The 17,988-nt window shown below is 45.1% G+C and overlaps 1 protein-coding gene across 6 annotated transcripts in view; it reads right to left on the bottom strand.

Annotated features, from left to right (window-relative positions):
- Nucleotides 1–17,988, bottom strand: part of SUSD1 (sushi domain containing 1) — a 149,267-nt gene that overhangs the window by 18,950 nt on the left and 112,329 nt on the right. For all 6 annotated transcript variants that reach the window (XM_064378928.1, XM_064378930.1, XM_012461829.3 and 3 more), the window contains 2 exons: nucleotides 7,076–7,172; nucleotides 2,691–2,949 (listed from right to left, as the gene is read on the bottom strand). In XM_064378928.1, coding sequence (XP_064234998.1) covers nucleotides 2,691–2,949; nucleotides 7,076–7,172 — 356 coding nt within the window. The remainder of the gene's footprint in view (nucleotides 1–2,690; nucleotides 2,950–7,075; nucleotides 7,173–17,988) is intronic.

Below are 17,988 nucleotides of genomic sequence, written 5' to 3'. Positions count from 1 at the left end.
AGGAAGGAAATTCTGACACATGTTACCACATGGGTGCACCTAGAGGACTTTAGGCTAAATGAAATAAGCCAATCAGAAAAAGAAAATACTGAACGATCCTTATATGAGGTACCTAGAGTAGTCAAATTCATGAAGACGGAAAGTAGGGCCGGGCGTGGTGGCTCATGCCTGTAATCCCACCACTTTGGGAGTCAAGCTGGGAAAATCACTTGAGCCTAGGAGTTTGGAACCAGCCTGGGCAACATGGAGAGATTCCATCTCTACAAGAAATAAAAATAAAAAATTAGCCAGGCATGATGGTGCCACCTGTGGTCCTAGGTAACTCAGGTGGCTGAAGCATGAATATTTGTTTGAGCCAGGGAGGTTGAGGCTGCAGTGAACTATGATCATGTCAACTGCACTCCAGCCTGGGCAACAGAGCAAGACTGTATCTCAAAAAAAAAAAAAAAAAAAAAAAAAGACAGAAAGTAGAATGATGGTTGCCAAGGGCTGTGGGAAGGAAGGAATGGGGAGTCATTTAATGGATATAAAGTTTGTTTTGCAAGATAAAAAGAGTTTTGGAAATTGGTTGCACAACAGTGTGAATGCACTTAATGCCACTGAACTGTACACTTTAAAATGGTTAAGACAGTGCCCTTTAAAATGTACTGTATACTTTAAAATGGTTAAGACAATTTTATATTATATATATTTTACCACAATTAAAAATTAAAATTCAATCACTATCGATTTTATTGTAATTATCACACAAATATAGTTGAAACCCATGGGAAAGTCATTGTAATTCAAATATGTAGATTCAAACATAAATTTTTTCAAAGCCCTTTCATCTTCCTTAACATCCTAAAGAATAAGCACATATTCATTTGTTCAGCTACATGAAAAAGTGCATCAAGGACATCACAGGAAAGTTTCCTGTCAACCAGAATTTGTATGTGTGTATATGTATGTGTGTGTGTGTGTGTGTGTTTGTGTGTGTGAGAGAGACAGAGAGAGAGGAGAGAGAGACAGGGTCTCACTCTGTTGCCCAGGCTGGAGTGCAATGGCATAATCTCAGCTCAGTGCAACTTCTGTCTCCCAGGCTCAAGCAATCCTCCTGCCTCAGCCTCCCAAGTAGCTGTGACTATGGGCACACACCACTGTGCCTGGCTAATGAACCAGAATTCTTGTCTTAACCTCTAACTTCATTCCTTCTATTATGAACCAAATGTCTGTGCCCCTGCTCACCACCTAACCCCTGCCCCAAATTCACATGTTGAAGCCCTAACCTATAATGATATTTGGAGGTAGAATCTTTGGGAGAGAGATAGATTCAGAAGAGGTTATAAGCATGGAGCCCTCATGATGGGATAAGTGTTCTAATAAATACAGGAAGAGCAATCAGAGCTCTCTCCAACCCATTCCACCCCCACCATGTAAGGACACTGTAAGAAGGTGGCTGTCCACAAGCCAGGAAGAGAGCCCTCCCTGGGGAAATGAATCAGCTGGCACCTTGATCCTTGGTTTTCCAGCACAGATTGTGAGAAATAAATGTCTGTTGCCTAAGCCACCCAGTCTATCATATTTCACTATAGCAGCAAGCTGACTAACATACCCTCCCCAATGAAAGTCTTAATCTAGGACAGTGGCTTTCTGAACCATCTTTAAATTTTATTCATGTTGTACTGCCAGTGTTTTGTCTGTGGCTAAAAACTCCAAGTCAGGAACCCCAAGTAATTTTCTAACAAAAGGACCTTGTCTAAGTTGTAAACACCTTTTTAGTAAGTTCAGGGCAATATATTCTGGGCTTTAACTTTCCTTTCTTTATTCCTACATATTGTCACAAAGCACTACTAGACATCTTTGCTACTTGGACAGTCTTACAAGTAACTGTTGGCTTCATAGCAAGCATGTTTATGACACATTACATTTGCATCCTATACAGAATTTAATAGAGTGTCTCAGTTCTAAATATGTGATGAACTTTACACACAAGATGACAACATACTTTTATCTCAAATTCATCAGTCAAGAGATGTTTGTATTAGTATTAATATAATCTTTCTAGCTTTCATTACCAACCCACATGAAATGACAATAAGCTTAGGGTTCTCCTAGGTCAACCATCACAGTGGTTCTTCCAGATCTTCCATCCCTGATGGACAAATGCAGCTCCATGATATTTACTAATTATCTAATGAATATTGAGTTCCATGTCTCAGGAAAGAACCACTGCTGGAAGAACACCAGCCTTTCTAAGGACTGAGGAGGGGAAAGTGGGAGCTAAGCTGTAGCCGCAGAAGGGATGTGAGCGAAAAACGGGGCAGTGCTGTGCTTAATCTTCTGCTTCCCAGGAGAATGAGGGAGGCAGCAGCCTGGCAGGGGCACAAGGAAGTTAACAGAGAATCTAGATGTTTTTTTCCAACTTAGACTTCAGCAGTGCAATAGAATGAGGGCATCTGTAAAGCTTAAGAGCAAAAACAAAAATCAGTCCCAATGCTGATTCAGCAAGTTCCCCAGGAGATTTAGAATCCCTGTCATCTGTAAGGGTTTCACCTGTCCATCCTTCATAAAGGCAAAGTATTCACACACATTTTATGATTGTGACATGCAGTGTCCCTCTCAAACACTGGGAAAACAAATGTTCAAACATTTAAATTTCATAGAAAGAAGAAAATACAGAGTTCACAAGCACTTGGAAGGAAAGATACCTTATTCCATTCACTTGTGATTCGTAATACAATGCAGTAATCTTTCCCTGTTTTCAAGGGTGCATTATAATATTGCCCATAGTACAGCCTGTCTCCTATAGGTATCTCCATGGCTTCATCTGGAACATCTTTGGCCAGTAGTTCTGCAGCCACGTATCCATCAGCATCAGAGGTGTTGCTGAAGAAGGAGGAAGCACCTTCAGAATCACAAGAAAATGTGCTTTGGAGGGCCAGGGGAAGCACTAACACCTGGTATGAACTGGAAGAAAAGAGAGAAGTGTCCATCAGACCCTTGCATGGGGAATTCATTCATTCATTCATATTTATTGAGCACCTGCTATGAGATAAGCCTCTTTCTTCTTGTTTTGTTTTGTTTTGTTTTGTTTTGAGACAGAGTCTCACTCTGTCACCAGGCTGGAGTGCAGTAGCACAATCTCAGTTCACTGCAACCTCCACCTCCTGGGTCCAAGTGATTCTCCTGCCTCAGCCTCCTGAGTAGCTGGGATTACAGGAGCACACCATCACGCCCAGCTAATTTTTGTATTTTTAGTAGAGACAGGGTTTCACCATGTTGGCCAGATGGTCTCGATCTCCAGACTTCGTGATCCTCCTGCCTCGGCCTCCCAAATTGCTGGGATTACAGGCATGAGCCACTGCGCCCAGTCAAGGTAAGCCTCTTTCTAGGTACTGGAGACATGACACTAGACAAGAAAAAGTCCTGGCCCATGTGGGATTTACAGTCTGATAGCTCCAACCATCATGGAATTCCAATTTGAACCTAAAGGGTTAATGCCAGATGACACAGGGCAAGGGACCTCTCCAAGTTCTGGCTGCAGAGGGATGCCAAGTACATCCTCTTTAGCTGGGAGACGTTGTTGCACGTATCACTGCCCTGCGTGTGTGTGTCATACAGTTGACCTAATCAGTGATTTTCACGTGGGCAAATAAAGCCCAACTGTGGAAAGGGTTTAGTGGTCACATGGAGACCAAGTGCCTTGCACAGTGAATGTGCTAAGTCCAGAAAAAAGGCTGCAGACAATCATGTGGTGACCTGAAACAGAGCTCATGTGATTTACATTCCCCACAGTTCATGGGCTGATACCAAAGTTCATGTGAAATAAAGGAGACACCAAGAGTGCAAAGTCACCATCAGTTAGTTAATCTCGCCTGACAACACCCTGAAACAGCCAGAACAGTAACATGTCATGTATGCATTGCAAAAATTGTTTCCAATTGTGGACAGAAAAACGCACTAACAAACAGATACCGTTTTTGTTATGTGTCTCACTATTTATCCCATCAAATAGAAAGCCTGGCAGTGAAAGGAAGTATGAGAATAAAAATGCACTGAGAATGGATCACGCTTCCTTTCTACTCCCATCTATTCGGTACTTACCTCCTGCCTGTAGTACCATGTTTGAACATCTGCTTGTCTCTATCAGGCTTGATAGCAGGGATCTGAATGACTAACTCTTGTATTCTCACAACTCCTTGCACAGTTTTTTTGGTAACCCCCACCACCAACAATTTCAACTTCTTAAGTTGAAATTTCAGAAAAGAGGAAAAGCATATATCAGCGGAAAATATGATTAGGGTAATTTCCAAAACTCATCAGACCATGTAATTCTATTTTACCAGTAACTTTGCACTTCCTGCTTCACATGCCTAATGCCCTATCTCCTGCTTCCTTCGAGCCTATGAATCACTAGAAGATTGGGCGTTGAATATGAAAGTCTCCCCCCACCAGGTTCCCAAACATCTAGGTGTCCTCAGGACCCTGATTTTCTTTCTTTCTTTCTTTCTTTTTTGAGAGGGAGTCTTGCTTTGTCACCCAGGCTGTAGTGCAGTGGCTTGATCTCGGCTCACTGCAACCTTCACCTCCCAGGTTCAAGCAATTCTCCCGCCTCGGCCTCCTGAGTAGCTAGGATTACAGGCACCTGCCACCATGCCTGGCTAGTTTTTTTGTATTTTTAGTAGAGATGGGGTTTCACCATGTTGGCCAGGCTGGTCTTGAACTCCTGACCTCAGGTGATCCGCCCACCTCTGCCTCCCAAAGTGCTGAGATTACTAAACGTGTGAGCCACCGCGCCTAGCTGAGGGTCCTGATTTTCATAAAGTCTTGGCTCACTTCCAGCCAAGGGCTTTCTACAAGAGACAAAGTAAAACCTGCAGGGCAATAAGTTGTCACTACTAGTGAACAGTGCATTAAGCATCCACTGCCTCTGGGGAACACCTGTAACAACGAACTTTCCCTGAGACTTGAAGACATCCCTGCATCATAGTCACAGGCAAAAGTAAAAGTTGCAGCAGCTCCGTGCTGTCCATAAGTACATCTTCAAATCCCTCTCATCTTTCTATGTAGGTGGTGGTGATCAAGAGCAAGGTCAAGGCTCACCTGTTCCCATTTGGTTCTGCACAATGCTCACTAGAGGCAGCATTGACAGAGTATGAAGCAGATCCCCAATTAGCCTGATCATAATCACCTGTGTTGCTTGATTATTATACAAATTCCCAGACCTCATCCCAGACCTACTGAATCAAAGTCTCTAGGAGCAGAGTCTGGGAATTTGCATCGCTGATAAAGCTCCCAGGTGATTCCTATAATCTGGCAAGTATGGGAGATACAAGCATTAAGGGAGCCCAGCAACAGGCTACATCCTCTGCCCAACATCATCAAGCTCAGGAGAGAGACTCAGTCCCAAGGACCTTGCTCCATTATGTACCCCAAGACGCTGTCCCCAAACCGGGCACAAAGCAGACTCAGGCCTGTCTCACACACTGGCAAAGCTGCTGCCCTCACAGCGCAAACCAGGTAGTCAGGTTGAGGAAGACACCCTGACTCCTGATAATGAGCCATGTGACGTTAGAGAAACAGCTGTGGCTGTTTGGAACATGACTGTTCTGGATGGACTTTTCTCCTCCTTTTCACCACCACACTCCCTTGAATGACTCACAGATCTCCACTTCCTGTTTTGGAGGCGCTGGCCAGCATACAGCCACAAGGGCAAACAGTCACTGGGCTTCTCTTTTTTGCATTATGTAATTATTTGACTTAACTATCACATTTGCTCTTGCAAATGCTCTCAGGAAGTGACATCACAACTTCTGTTCTCTTTATAATGACAGAATTACAATGCCTTCTGGTAAATGGTGGAGAATTAGAACAATTTATACAATGTCCATCCCTGGAAAGATCTTTGCACATTTACTGAATTTAAACTAATATAAAAGCAGGAAAACCCTAAGTTTTATTGTAAATAGATATATAGATAATATCACCAGACATTGTTTTTTGTAATTTTATAATATCTCACTATTTTTTTGGAGATGGAGTCTTGTTGTCACCCAGGCTGTAGTGCATGATCTCGGCTCACTGCAACCTCCGCCTCCCAGGTTCAAGCAATTCTCCTGTCTCAACCTCCTGAGTAGCTGGGATTACAGGCACCCGCTACCACACCCAGCTAATTTTTGTATTTGTAGTAGAATGGGGTTTCACCATATTGGCCAGGCTGGTCTTGAACTCCTCACCTCGTGATCCGCCCACCTCGGCCTCCCAAAGTGCTGGGATTACAGGTATGAGCCACTGTGCCCAGCCCACATTTTTTTTTTAACCTTGAATTTACTGAAGGGTCAGGAGAGACAAAGGCAGTGTTGGTTAGGTCATGTACCTTGTCAGCCACTTGACCGGGTACGGTGAGCAAGTTGTTCGTCTCTCCAAGCCAACCTCAATCTTCTTCTCTAAAAAAGGGACTGATGCTACTTTCCTAATCCTGCCATGACCTTTGCAAATAAAACGCTTAACTGAACACAGTGTAGTCCTCCAACTGAGGTAAATTAATTCCATCCTAATGCCATCTGGAATCCCAGAAGCAGTCAGTAATTATGCAGTGTCTTGCCCATAGCTCAATACATGAAAAGACAAAAAGATTTATCTAAATGATCTTTTCAGAAATCACTGCACAACCCCCAAGATCCGCCTTACATAAAGGGCAACATATTCTGCCTTTGGGAAATGAAACGATGCCCCTGACCTGCCATTGATAAAGGATGCACTATGAGACATGAGTGCAAAGAACAATCCTGACATGTTCTAAGCATGCAACCAATGCTTGCCCAGAAACCAAAGGAATGGATTTAATTTCTTGAGCTAAACTGCCCAAATGCTAGTATATGGTCCTTTAGAAGTCTCTCTATGCATTAGAAAGGATGCTGGTTGGGATTAAAGGTCAGTCTGTGCCCAAGGAAACAAAACAGGCCCCAACTGCATTGTTCTAACAGCTCGAGTGCAGCCACCAACACAGAAGTCTTCTCCTCACCGAAATCAAAGTTTCCAAAACACTCCACAGGGATCACTGGGCAACCATGGAGAAAGGACAGCTACTGACCTGATTGGTCCATTTTTCTCCTTGGCTTTCCTCAGTCTGAGGCGTGGTAGACGTCCTCCGTGCACCGTAAAAAATTCTACTTCTGGAAGGGGAGGCTCTGAAAACATGTTGAAAAGAAGAAAAGGGGTATGATCAGAAGAAGTAAAAAGCAAGACAACAGTGGTCCTCGTGAGGGCTACTAAAAGGGAAGTTTTAATTTCGGAAGTGAGGAGCATGGTCTGTACATGCCACAACACGGATAAACATGCTAAGTGAAATAAACCAGGCACAAAAGGACAGATTCTGTATCATTCTACTTAGATGAAAAACCTAACACAGGTAAATTCATAGAGACAGAAGAGGTTGCTGGGGGTGAAGGGGGCAATGGGAATAGGAACGTATTGCTTAATAGTCACAGAGGTTCTACCTGGGGTGAAGAAAAAAATTTGGAAATACACAGTGGTGATGGTTGCATAACATGGCAAGAAACCATGTGCTTCAAGATGGTTAAAATGGCACATGCTATGTTATGTGCGTTTTGCCACAATAAAAAGAAGTGATGAGTATGCCGCAGCACTGGCAGAGGATGGATGTGGTGGGCATTACAGTTTGCTTGGTGGGTTGATTCCCACTTGGTAGGGAAGACACACCACATCAGACTTCTATATCCTTTCTAATCACCCACCCCCAGCAACAAGATTTCCCAAATAGGTTTTCCATCAGGAGGAAAATATACTGACTGGCTGACTACAGTGCTCTTGCACCTCACTGGTAGTTCCATTCATGGTGTAAACGTGCTGCCATTCTGCCTTGTGGGTAACACGCTAAGCTAGACATACTGGGCGCTAACCATTCACATTAGGTGTGTTCTATATATGCCTCATCTTACTTCATCTCAACAAGGCTACCAAGTGGATGGTGTTTATAAAAGCAATTGTTTGCTCCCTCTCTAGGGGTTCCTACCTTAGCCCATGCAAGGTAGGAACTTCTTCCCTCTCCAAAGTATGAGGAAAAGAGCTTCCACCTGGCCCCCTCTCTCTGTGATTTGTAAAACAGCTAGTTCCCATCTGGCCCCATCCTTATTTTTTTCTTTTTCTTTTTTTTTTTTTTTTTGTGGGATGGGGGTTACCTGGATGCAGGACAGGTAATTTCCCACCTCCTAGTCCTGCTGTCCATCTCTAAGCAAACTTGAGTCAAAGTAAGCCTGAAGCCTGGTCCACATTTGCCCTATAGCCGGGGTTCCCAACCCCCAGACGGTGGACCGGAACCAGGCCACACAGCAGGAGGTGAGCAGTGGATGAGCGAGCATTCCTGCCTGAGCTCCACCTCCATCAGATCAGCAGCAGCATTAGATTCTCATAAGAGCATGAATCATACTGTGAACTGTGCATGGGAAGGACCTAGGTTGCACACTCCTTATGAGAATCTAATGCCTGATGATCTGAGGTGGAACAATTTTATCCTGAAACCATCCCCCAACCCACCCGGTCCATGGAAAAATTGTCTCTAGAAAAACCGGTCCCTGGTGCCAATAAGGTTAGATACCACTACTCTATAGCTTCACCTTCCCCATAGGTGGGGCACAAAGTGCAGGCATCGGAGGAAGTTCCAGACGCTTCATTTTGGCCGGGTGTGGTGGATCACACCTGTAATCCCAGCACTTTGGGAGGCAGAGGCAGGCGTATCACTTGAGGTCAGGAGTTCAAGCCTAGCCTGGCCAATGTGGTGAAACTCCGTCTCTACTAAAAAATATAAAAATTAGCCAGGCGCGGTGGCATACACCTGTAATCCCAGCTACTCAGGAGTCTGAGGCAGGAGAATCGCTTGAAGCTGGGAGGAGGAAGCTACAGTGAACCAAGATCATGCCACTGTACTCCAGCCTCGGTGAAAAAGTGAAACTCTGTCTCAAAAAACAAAAATAAAAACACTGAATCCCCAAAGATTTTATAAACACATCAACGCCAAGAAAATGATCCATTTGCCACAATTACTGCAGAGTTAGAGGTCTACCCAATGTGGCTCATATCAGAGAAGCTAGACCGTAGTTAAACTGCAGAAATAATCCTGATGATGTAGTGGGTAGGAATACTGGACGTGGGTTGCTATCCTGGTTCTACCACTTACACCTCCAGCAGCCTCATCTGTTAAATAGGGGTAAAAATAATCTCCACCTCATAGGTCTGCTGAGGGAATTAGTAAGTCAATTCATAATGATTAACCATCATAGTTAATGAATCAACACAAGTAAAGATAATAAAACAGTGCCTGGAACACAGCAACCCTCAGCACCTGTTGGCATCCGTCTAATATCACTTGAGCTACTAGTTGCCAACTCTATGCTAGGAACTTTGCCTCTGCTCTTTTGTCAAATCCTCACAGCAGCTCTGTGTGACAATCATCTCTATCTTATTAGTGAGGAAATCAAGGCTCTGGCCAGCTGAGTCACACCACTAGAAGACGGCTGGCCGAGCCAAGCATAACACTCAGGGTAACTGGACTCCAGAGTCTCCTTTGCTTGCCAGGCTCTGACAATACTTCGTTCACTTTGCCTGAGACTAAACCATGACCTATAAGTAGAAACCTGGAATCACAAATCCCTGAGGAATGAGAGACCTCTGTGCCATCCCCAGCCTGAGATGGTAAAGAACAGAGCTTGGGGGTCCTGAGGATGTCAAACACCAAGGATCTCTCAATTAGCGGATGTTCAAAGGGAAGGAATGAGTCGAAAAGAAAGGACCCCAGGGGGAGGCCATAGGGACAGGTTTAGCTCCTTCCCAGCTTGAGCACACAGGAAATGTAATTCAGGGGACTGTGACTTGTAATACAGAAAGATGGTTCCCTACAGGACAGGGGGCAGCAACAGAAGCCAGGCAAAAGAGGCAGTGTCCCTAAGTCAGGGCTGGAAAGCATTCTGCTGAATGAACAGGTGCTTGCAAGAAAATAAACCTGGAAGAGACCAAGGAAAGCTGCAACCCTGTAATTGCAAAACTCCCAAAGATGAGACACCCTGTGCCTGAGATTCTCTGAGTCCGTATGTGTTGTCTTTTCATATGTTACATACTTTTATATGTATGTGCTCAGCATCCCTTTTTCTGTCGAGAGCAGCCCTTCCCCTTCCCATATGGTTCTTATGGGGCCAGCATTCCCAGTACTCCAAATCCCCACTGGCCCAGGGCCCAGTGATCATGAGATTGCCATTCCCCAGTCAGAAGATGGGTCAAAAAGAGCGATCTGTTTAACTTTAGGAGATTGGAGGCTTGGGTTTTTTATTGTTTATTTGTTTTTTTGGTTTTTCATTTTTTTTGAGATGGAGTCTTGCTTGTTGCCAAGGCTGGAGTGCAGTGGCACCATCTTGGCTCACCGCAACCTCTGTCTCTCAGGTTCAAGTGATTCTCCTGCCTCAACCTCCTGAGTAGCTGGGACTACAGGCGTGCGCCTCCATGCCCTGCTAATTTTTGTATTTTTAGTAGAGACGGGGTTTCACCATGTTGCCCAGGCTGGTCTCAGACTCCTGACTTCAGGTGATCTACCTGCATCGGCCTCCCAAAGTGCTGGGATTACAGGCATGAGCCACCATGCCCAGCCTAGGAGATTGGAGGGTTTTATTTTTCTTTTTAGATTGCAGCTGTAAGTACCAGATAGGCCAACAGTACAATGTCCATCCTCCCAGGTCTGCCTGGAAAAGTCTGGCAGAAAGAGGGACTCATGGCTGGATGAGCAACGGGGCTGTGGTGACACCACGTGTGGCTGGAGCTTGCTGTGCTCCAAGTGAGATCCCTCCCTCACCTTCCCAGTTCTGCTATGCCACAAATTCCACATGCTTAAGCTGGTTGGAGTTGGGTTTCTGTTACTGGCAACCAAAAGAGCCCTGGCTATAGAATGCATCCAGTGCCCTGGTATTCTGTGGAAGGGCAGAGCCCTCAGCTGTGTACTGGCGGGAACTCTGGTGCTAGGTCAAGTGGACATGATAGTGAAGCGGTCCTTATGCATTTGCGTGAGAAGAATTGCTGTGAATTCCAGGCCCATCCTAAACCCCTTGGGTGTTGGAGACAGTGAGGACAGCAGGAAGAACTGCCTTAAGGACTCCCTTCAGACTCTGGACTAAACCATTTCTCCTTCAAAGTCTATCACTACATCAGCTCAGTGGGGCAAGGGAGGAAAGGCATGATGGAAGGAAAGAGAAAGAGATACTTTAAAAATATGTATAAATGCCTCCCCGCCACCCACTACCCTAGCCCCAAACCCTGCCACTGTGGAATGAAGGACTCTGAGGCCAAAACAGATTCTCAAGAATGTATTTACCAGATTAGAAAATAGCTTTGTCACAGAAACCCTCAATCTCAAGTTATAATAAATAAAAACTTAGGCATGCCTGGACCTTGATGGTTTTTAAAGCTCTACCATATAGATCATTCATATATCTGCTTTCAACAAACACCCAGTAGCTACCTCTGCCCCAGGCTCTGTGCTAGGCTGGGGTAGACAAGCATGGAAGACATGGTTTCTGTTTTCCAAGAGCTTGAATTCTGATAGTGGAGATGGTTTTGTAAAGGTAGTGCTCAGAGCTGTAATGGAGTTATACACAGGGTGCTGTGGGATGTGAGGAGGAACATCTGACTGAAGGCAGGGAGGTGAGCCTACCAAACACAGAAATAGACATCTGCAGAGGCATGAGGGGGCAGTGGGAAGGGATGGAACCGCATGGAGTTCCTGGCTGAAAAGCTGAGGTCTGGCAGAGTAGAAGTAGGTGGTCAAGTTAGAGGGGTAGGTGTGGGTCAGATCTGAGAGATCTGAGGCTCCAGAGGTAATGAGAAGCCGTTTAAAGATTTTTAACAGGCTGGGTGCTGTAGCTCATGCCTATAATCCCAGCACTCTGGGAGGTTGAGGCAGGCAGATCATTTGAGGCCAGGAGCTTGGGGAACATGGCGAAATCTTGCCTCTACAAAAAATTTTTTAAATTACCCAGGCATAGTGGTGCACACATGTGATCCCAGCTAATCGGAAGGCTGACATGGGAGGATTGCTTGAGCCTAGGAGGCGGAGGTTTCAGTGAGCCAAGATCACACCACTGCACTCCAGCCTAGGCAGCAGCTAGACCTTGTCTCAAAAAAAAAAAAAAAAAAAAAAAAAAAAAGATTTTTAGCAGAGCTGCCCTTCAAAAACAGGATTTAGAGAGCTGATTGAAGGATGAATAGAAAAAAAGCAAAAACGCAGGTTGCCTAATAATCTAGGTCAGAAGTGCTTGAGGTCTGCTGCAAGTGAGGACACTGAGAATAAAGAAGAGGGGACAAATGGAAGGCTTGCTCAGGGGAGAAACGGCAGGAATCTGGCAACTGAGTCCGTGGTAATGTCATTTACCAAGTCTGGGGGAAGACAAGAAGCAGCTCGCCTCTAGATCTGCTCAGGTGGAAGTGTGTGAGGATTCCTCCAGCAGGCAGTCAGAAACATAGGTCTGGAGCCTAGGACCAAACCCTGTGGTGGAGAGGCAGAGGCAGCTCACCTGGAGGAGTGAACGTGGCCACCAGGGAGATGGTATCCAAGTATCTGAGGAGAGATGGGGGCCAAGGGCGGACCACGGAGAAACCCAGGCTTTAAGACCAGGTGGAAGAGTAAGAGAACTTTGCGGCCTTTATGCAACAGTGTTAAGTCTGGAATTTGTCCCAGAGTCTCTTAGACACTGCAATACGGATCACGTTTTTCCTAAACCTGTGGGATTGCCAGGCGCCCCAGGTCACCTGGAAGAGCCTCTGCTTACAGTCTAGGCCTCACATCACTCATTTGTTGAAATAATAGTCTATGCTATTTTCAAAAGCAGTCCAGAGAGAGATTCCTGAAGATGCACCTGAGAAGACAACAGCTGGATTCCAGTGGCAGGGCCAGGGTTGCGGGGGAAGAAAAAGCCCCCACCCCACCACATCCCCGCCCCCCCACCCCGCAACCACCCCCTCCGCCTGAGAACTAACTGCCCTCAGGCCCTTTGCTATCACCGAAATGCCCTTTCACTTGTGATGTTTTGTTGTCACAGGAAAATTAACTTTTTTTTAATCACATATTTCCTCTTTTCAGCCCAGGTAGAGATTAACTGGTTACTCTTTTCTGTGTAAGAATCCCCCCCACCCCAGGCCCTTTTAAGTTACTCCTCTTTGTTCTTCTCCAAGAGTAATAATTGCAGTTCCTCTGATTTCTCGGCTAACATTTTTTTTTAACCACCCCAGGAGCAGCAGAACAAAGTGCTCTCTGAGCTCAGAAGAGGCAACTGCAGACTGAGCAGGAAAGCCGTCCCCTACTTGATCCAGGCGACATCGCTCTTTCCCAATCTAGGGTCACAGCTTTCAAGGCAAGCGTTTTTATGGTGGATTCAATCAACATGTGACTTTGAGACCGTTTTCAGCTTTGTTTGCCTAAGGCCTCCCTGCCTTCTATTTTAGTTTATTATCTTTTCTGAGATGGAGTTTCACTCTTATCGCCCAGGCTGGAGTGCAATGGCACGATCTCGGCTCACTGCAACCTCCACTTTCTGGGTTCAGGTGATTCTCCTGCCTCAGCCTCCCAAGTGGCTGGGATTACAGGCTTCCACCACCACACCCGGCTAATTTTTGTATTTTCAGTAGAGAAGGGGTTTCACCATGTTGGTCAGGCTGATCTCGAACTCCTGACCTCAGGTGATTCCACCTGCCTGGACTCCAAAAGTGCTGGGATTACAGGCATGAGCCACCGTGCCTGGCCCCCGCCTTATATTTTAAACAGTCTACCTTTTCTCTCTAACATACAAACCTAAACCTCATCAGGCTGGTTCTCAGCACATTTCGAGGTTGAATAAGCTTGACTTTCAGCTGAATTTTCCAAGGTGCTCTTCCTTGTCCACCCAACTGAGATCCTGGGCAAACCTGCTCTCCTTTCCATCAGCCTCGTTACTGATTTAAACTGAATTAGATCCAAGGCAAGAAATGGGTGCTGCCTGTGCTGGAAAGTATAGTTCTTTCACCCTGGGTGTGTGAGATGGGAGAGGAACCAGAGGAGAGACCTTCATTCCCATTCTCAGATGTCAGCAATATCCATCCTCTGCTAGAAGCAAATGACAAAGGAAATTCCCACATGGGGGGAAATGTGGGGAAAAGTAATGAAGGAGAACTTGGCTTTGCAAAAAAAAAGATGTTAAATGTATCATAAAATTACAACAATTGAAATACTAAAGTACATGCACAGGATGGACAAAGCAATGAAAAAAAGCTGGCAGTCTAGAAAGAGACCCAAATAAATGTACCAGGTGGCGTGGATGGTCAGCATTTCAAAGGCGTTAAGAAACTGGTTTACAGCTGGGGAGAAAAATTATCATGTAAATGTAGCCTCATATCAGACATCAAAATAAATTCCAAATGAACCTAAGTTTTTATTTATCTTTTTATTTTATTTGTAGAAAAGTGGTCTCGCTGCGTCACCCAGGCTGGAGTGCACTGGCATGATCATAGTTCACTTGCAGCCTTGAACTCCTGGACTCAAGCAGTCCTCTCTCCTCAGCCTCCCAGAGCACTGGAAGTATAGGAATGAGCCACTGCGCCCCGCCTGAACCTAAATTTTAAGTGCAAAAAAGCAGGCCAGGTGCATTGGCTCCCACTTGTAATCCTAGCTCTTTGGGAAGCCTAGGGAAAACGACTGCTTGGGCCCAGGAGTTTGAGACCAGTCTGGGCAACATAGTAAGACTTCATCTTTACAAAAAGTAGAAAATTAGCAGGGCGTGGTGACATGCACCTGTAGTCTCATCTACCTGGGAGACTGAGGCAGGAGGACTGCTTGAGTCCAGCAGTTCAAGGATGCAGTAAGCTATGATTGTGCCACAGCACTCCAGCCTGGTTGACAGAGTGAGAACTCCATGTCTAAAAAAAAAATTTTAATAAAAATAAAGAGGACAAATAAAATAAATGCAAAAAGAAAAACTATTAAGAAGGATAAGAAAATATTAGAGAATAAGAATTGATCTGATTTCAGAGTGAGAAAGGCTTTTCTTGTCATGACCAGAGACAGAAACTATAAAGGCGTCAATAGAATTGATTACATAAAAATTTAAAATGTCTAAATGTCAAAAAATATTTAAAAGGCTGGGCACAGTGGCTCATGCCTGTAATCCCAACACTTTGGGAGGCCAAGGTGCACAGATCACCTGCGGTCAGGAGTTTGAGACCAGCCTGGCCAACATGGTGAAAACCCGTCTGTACTAAAAACACAAAAATTAACCAGGTGTGGTGGCACACACCTGTAGTCCCAGCTACTTGGGAGGCTGAGGCAGGAGAACAGCTTGAACCCGGGAGGCAGAGGTTGCAATGAGCCAAGATCGGCCACTGCACTCCAGCCTAGGTGACAGAGCGAGACTCTGTCCCAAAAAAAAAAAAAAAAATTGAAGAGAAAATAAAAGAGTAAACAGCCTTGGAGTAGAAATTTGTAATATTTATCAAAAGAGTAATATCATTAATGAAGGTAAACTGTAAAATCAACCCAAGAAAGAGGGCAGTATAAGTACAAATGTGTTAAAATTTCTCGATATAAAACCCATCAAAATGAATAAAAAGAACCAAAAACGGAAAAAAATTTATCTGCACCAAAACTAAGCAATATCTCCAACTTTGTACTATAAGCTTCAAGTAAACACAAACAACTGAATTAAAACACAACCCCACTGCCCCAAAACCTGGTACAATGCTACTTTTCTGAAATCTCTATAATAAAAAGTAGGTAGAAAAATAGACACCATGATGGTTCTTTTCTAATCTGTAGGCACCTCTCCAGACTTATCATCCCACCCAAGGCATGATAAATTAAAATTGAAGGCAACAGAAAAAATAGTAGCTTCCACCACAAGCCATCAGCTAGATAGATCTTCTCTATCAGTAAAGTTATGAGACTTGACCTTCCAAGGAGAAGAAACCAATTTCTTTTCATCTGTACGTACGCAGTAGGCAGCACAGGTCTTTGCACATAACTAATCGAAAAATATTTGCTGGTGGCTTCTCGAGAAATTTTTTTTTTTTTTGAGACAGAGTTTTGCTCTGTTGCCCAGGCTGGAGTGCAGTGGCACAGTCTCTGCTCACTGCAACCTCTGCCTCCCAGGTTCAAGAGATTCTCCTGCCTCAGCCTCCCAGGTAGGTGGGATTATAGGCACCCACTGCCACACCCAGCTAATTTTTGCATTTTTAGTAGAGAGGGGTTTCGCCACGTTGGCCAGACTGGTCTCAAACTCCTGATCTCAAGTGATCCACCCGCCTCGGCTTCCCAAAGTGCTGGGATGGGATTACAGGCATCAACCACCATGCCTGGCCAAGCCATGTCCTTTTTAACAAACACAAGTAAATAAATAAATATTTGCTAAATTAAATTGTTATATCTCAGTGTGCCCCTCCCCCACTCCCAACACACACAGAAACCCTGGTTTTCAGGCTTCTGATCTAAGAAAATCTTCTCATGCATGTTTCATAAAAGCTAAAGTTGGCCGGATTCAGAAGCTGGTAGCAAGAGGGGCTGGGAGACACCCATCTTCACACAGCCATTTACTTGGAGGCTGGGAGTTTGTTTTGAAGCTAGAAAGCAGTTGGGAGCTTTCTGGGAATGAGAGAAATAGGTGGACTGTGGAAGCATGGAAGGGCAAACGTGCCTCTCCTAGCGTGACATAATGTTAGGGCTTCAGATATCGAAAGAGCCTGTGTCCACGGAAGACTTGGAAAGGAAACAGCTGCCATGAAGGCCAGTCCCTTTTCTGACCTGTGGTGCAGCTTCAGCCCCCTGGGAGCCAGGGGGACCCCCAGGGATAAGTGTGGTACCCTGGAACCAGCCAGAGGGGATGGGTTTCTCACTGAGGACACAGGGGTATGGCATCCTTGGATGGTTTGTGGGTAACCAACCATGAAAGAGAAGCCTCAGTAAAAGAAATCAAGAGACTTGGTCCAGCTCAGTCTTCCCTGAGAATGTCCCGTCCCGTAGTGGAGGGCGGTGTCAGAGGCAGGGGCAGGGAGGATCGGGGCAGTCCTGGCTGGAGCTCCCTGATAAAGTGACAATGTGATAAATGCCTGGGACACACTTGTGTTTTCCATTGTTTTTCTAACCCTCTGAAAAAGTACCTTCCTTTTTCTTGTTATGAATACAATGAGAGATGGGAAGTTTCTCAAAGAATTTGCCAGCCTTGGTACTGAAGACATGGGAAGAAATCATTTCCTTTTCATCTTTTCTTCCCTTTGCTCCTCCAGCATGCTTGGTTCCATAATAAACATTTCACCTCAAATGATTACCATGTTGTATAAGACAAGTGGTCTGGTTTATCTCCACATTTATGTAGTATTGGCTTTCTCGCACTCTCTCTCTCTCTCTTTCTACAACTCATTCTCCTTTCTCTTCCCTCTCTGGTTTCCTCTATCTCTCTATAAGAAAATGTTGGGCTGGGCACGGTGGCTCACGCCTGTAATCCCAGCACTTTGGGAGGCCGAGGTGGGTGGATCACAATGTCAAGAGATCGAGACTATCCTGGTCAACACGGTGAAACCCCGTCTCTACTAAAAATACAAAAAATTAGCTGGGCACGGTGGTGCGTGCCTGTAATCCCAGCTACTCAGGAGGCTGAGGCAGGAGAATTGCCTGAACCTAGGAGGCGGAGGTTGCAGTGAGCCGAGATCACGCCATTGCACTCCAGCCTGGGTAACAAGAGCGAAACTCCATCTCAAAAAAAAGAAAATGTTGCCTACAAGCTTTTGGACTTAGCAAGAAAATAGCATACTCACCTGGGTGGTGGCTCATGCCTGTAATCCCAGCACTTTGAGAGGCTGAGGCAGGTGGATCACTTGAGGTCAGGAGTTCAAGACTGACCAGCCTGAACAACATGGCAAAACCTCATGTCTACTAAAAATATATGTTTTTTAAATTAGACCTGGTGGTGCATGCCTGTAATCTCAGCT

The sequence above is a fragment of the Aotus nancymaae genome, unplaced genomic scaffold (genome assembly GCF_030222135.1).
Source record: "Aotus nancymaae isolate 86718 unplaced genomic scaffold, 86718_ANA_hifiasm-v0.15.2.pri h1tg000003l, whole genome shotgun sequence".
NCBI lineage: Eukaryota > Metazoa > Chordata > Mammalia > Primates > Aotidae > Aotus > Aotus nancymaae.
This window is presented reverse-complemented; position numbering and strand designations above follow the sequence as displayed.